We start from the raw sequence: 3,605 nt of genomic DNA, 5'->3' as shown, positions 1-3,605 counted from the left end.
GTTATTAATAAACATAATAGATGAATGATAAAATAATAATTTATAAAATAAAAAATAATTTTTATGATTAAATAAAATATATGGCGTTAATTTGTAATTAAAATTAGAAACGGACTATTTAGCAGTTATTGAAAAACTTAAAAAACATATTTTGTTATGGGACCATTTAATGGTCCAAACGTTCTGGGACCATCGAATCCGGTGCCACTTACTGTATGATCTTAGCAGTAGAGATATCTTCATTTGAAGAAATACCATTTTCTATGAATTTGTTTTGCCTTTTACAATACAAGAAACTATACAAACTGAGAAAGTTGAGCATGAAACACATCCAGATTTTTGTGTACATGATTTACATACATTTAATGATCCCTTGTGCATTGAAATTCAACAAACAAACACACAACCAGGATCACAACAAATTGCATTTAGGACCTCATCTTTAGATCATGCACCATCAGCATCCTCTCATACCAATATTCCTATTCAATCTTCACACACTCCTACTATGCAGCCATTAAGAAGGTCCACTAAGGAGACAAAAAATCAACATACCTTACTGATTTTCAATGCATGACACTTCATTAGCTCTATTAGCTACACCAGATTTCAGCACAACTCATTTTTCACAATGTCTTCATGAAAATTTTTTTGAACATCAGTTTGATATTATTCATGATCTGAAACAAAATTTCTTGGAACATTCCACCCTGCTATTTTTTGAATCCGCAATACCAGATTCAACCTTACCCCTCATTCCATTATGTCCATCCTCCATTGAATTTGTCAATCAAACCACCTTCCAGCCAATACACACTAAACCCAAATGCTATGCTGAGGCTGTCACTAATCCAAAATGGCAAGAAGTGATTAATGTGGAGTTAAATGCTCTAAAAGAAAATAAGACTTGGACTCTAACACCTCTTCCAGCTGGAAAAAAAACTGTAGGTTGCAGATGGGTGTTTAAATTGAAACTCAATGCTAATGGAACGGTGGAACGCCACAAGGCCAGATTAGTGGCACAGAGCTTCGCCTAGACGGCTGGGGTGGACTATCTTGAAACATTTAGCCCTATTGTGAAGATGACAACCCTTCGAATCTTGCTTACCATTGCAGCAGTCAAAGGCTGGTTCCTGCATCAATTGGATGTCAACACGGCCTTTTTACACAGAGATCATGCAAGTTAGTTCGTTCCCTTTATGGCTTAAAACAAGTCAGCAGGCAGTGAAACACTAAGCTCACTTCCACTCTTCTTTCGATTGGTTACTGTCAGTCTCAAAGTGACTATAGCCTTTTCACCAAATCTACATAATTTGGTTTCACAATTATACTAGTATATGTTGATGACCTAATTGTTTTAGTGGATGACATGGCAGAAATCACTTTTATCAAACAGCATTTGCATCATTTGTTCAAGATCAAAGACATTGGTGAACTGAAGTTCTTTCTTGGCTTGGAGGTGATTCGAAGTAAGAGAGGGATCATGGTGAATCAAAAGAAATACTGCTTCGATCTCTTGAAGGATTATAACCTACTAAATGCCAAGCCAGCAGAAACACCAATGGACTACACCATCAAATTGACCAAGACTTCAGGAAATCTGTTGCAGTCCAATACAGAGTATAGAAAGCTAATTGGAAAATTGATCTATTTGACTAATACTAGGCTAGAAATTGGATATGTTGTTGGGAGACTAAGCCAATACTTGAATTGTCCCACAAATATACACTTTGAAGCAGCATTGAGAGTTTTGAGATACTTAGGAGGAACACCAACCAAGGAGCTGATGTTTGCAATTGACACAAATTTAACACCCATTGATTTTTCGGACAGCGATTGGGGCACTTGTTCAGATACAAAGAGATCAACCTCAGGCTATTGCTTCTTCATTGGCACTTCAATTGTGTCCTGAAAAAGTAAGAAACAAAGTACGGTTGCTAATTCTTCATGTGAGGCTAAATATAAAACCCTAGTAATGGCCACACGGGAGGCACAGTGGATCACTTATGTGCTGCAAGATCTGAGAGTAAAGCTGAAAAAACCCATTGAAATATACTATGATAGCTAATCGGCATTGCATATTGCTGCTAATCCAGTATTTCATGAGAGAACCAAACATATAGAGATGGATTATCACATTGTGAGAGACAAATGGCGAGAGCAAGTCACAAAGCTGCTACCCATCTCCACCCACAATCAAGTGGCAGACATATTGACAAAAGCGTTGGCTCCCAATCAGTTTCAACAATGTTTGAGCAAGCTGAGAATGATGGAAAGCATCGATTCTAGCTTGAGAGGGGGTGTTACATGAGAAAACATGTAGAGTAACTTGTTAGAATAGTTAATAGTTCATCTAGTTGTAAATAATAATAATAGTTAGTTAAGAGGCTAATTGTTGTTATTTAAGAGTTACAACCAACTATAAAAGTTAGTTAGAAATCTAATTCAATGAAATCAGTTTTTGAGACTGTGAGAGAATTCCAATTTTCTTTCTAGTCACAATTTTTCTTCCAGTCTCTTTCTGAACGCTTCACCATTTTAACAATATTGAAATTGTATTTTAATTTGATATATTTAATTAAATTATATTAGATTTTATTATGATTATGTTAAAACCATTCCCATCCCTAAATTTATATTATGAGTGAATGTTAATATTGTATTCATTAAGAAATGTTATACTTCAAAATTCAAAAGGACATGGTTAAAGGCTAGTTTGGCTAAACTTCTTAAATAAGTTCTTTTGAAAAAGGAGATTAAAATATAAAGATTTTTATTAATAACAATTTTTAAATAAATTATTTTGTGTTTGAAAAGTTATTATAGAAGTCTTTGTTTTAAAATTGTGTATTAAATAAGAGTGATAAAATAACTTTTGAAAATAGGAGAAGTCACATTTTTTAACTTCTTCAAAAACTCTTAAATAACTTTTTAAAAAGTTAAAAGTTTATCTAAAAAATTGTATCAAATACTATTAATGTAACTTTTTATAAGTTAAAAGTAAAAAAAAGTAGCTTTTGAAATTTTCCAAACGGACTCTAATAGTAATAGACATAGTGCCCTAATAAGATAATTCAACAAAAATAAGATTTACTTTTTCCTTTTTAATATAAGTATTTCTTTCATTCTTTTTAGATTATTAAAAAAATATATTAAATTTAGATCACTGGATTACCAATAATGTATCAAACAACGAGATTAACTTCTTTCATTTAAGTTATTCTTCCAAGACTAGTGAAAGAAACCAGTGAAAAAGAGATTAAGAAAAATTATTGTTTGTAGAAAAAATAATTAATTCTGGATACTTGCTTAAGTGACTCGCTTAATCCAAATTGGTTATACGTATATGACATATTAGTCCCTTGACAATGAAATGAAAATAAAAACTGCCATGAAGCCAATAAAACATCTGTGATAAAAATGCACCTGTTACAGTGTAGCAAAGAAAGAAACAAATGGTAGGTTTAAAAAAAAAGAAACCAGAAGAACAATCCTTAATTAATCCTTGTATTGCAAATTCTATCCCACAGACAATAATTAAGAAGAACAAAGGTAAAAGACAATTAATATTGGTTACTTTTGTCTCACAAATATAAACACAAATC

At 32.5% G+C, this 3,605-nt stretch overlaps 1 protein-coding gene across 1 annotated transcript; it reads left to right on the top strand.

Annotated features, from left to right (window-relative positions):
* Positions 1,083 to 1,912, top strand: LOC107615253 (uncharacterized mitochondrial protein AtMg00810-like). The gene is made up of 2 exons (XM_016317348.1): positions 1,083 to 1,182; positions 1,362 to 1,912. The coding sequence occupies exons 1-2, from the start codon at positions 1,083 to 1,085 to the stop codon at positions 1,910 to 1,912; spliced, it is 651 nt and encodes a 216-aa protein (XP_016172834.1).

The sequence above is a fragment of the Arachis ipaensis genome, chromosome B09 (genome assembly GCF_000816755.2).
Source record: "Arachis ipaensis cultivar K30076 chromosome B09, Araip1.1, whole genome shotgun sequence".
NCBI classification, from domain to species: Eukaryota; Viridiplantae; Streptophyta; class Magnoliopsida; order Fabales; family Fabaceae; genus Arachis; species Arachis ipaensis.
This window is presented reverse-complemented; position numbering and strand designations above follow the sequence as displayed.

What these genes read in the sequence shown, in the direction of transcription:
- LOC107615253 (XM_016317348.1), top strand. Translation starts at nt 1,083, where the DNA reads ATGACAACCCTTCGAATCTTGCTTACCATTGCAGCAGTCAAAGGCTGG. An exon ending in TTTACACAGAGATCATGCAA is followed by an intron (nt 1,183 to 1,361) that starts GTTAGTTCGTTC and finishes TAATTGTTTTAG; the next exon opens with TGGATGACATGGCAGAAATC.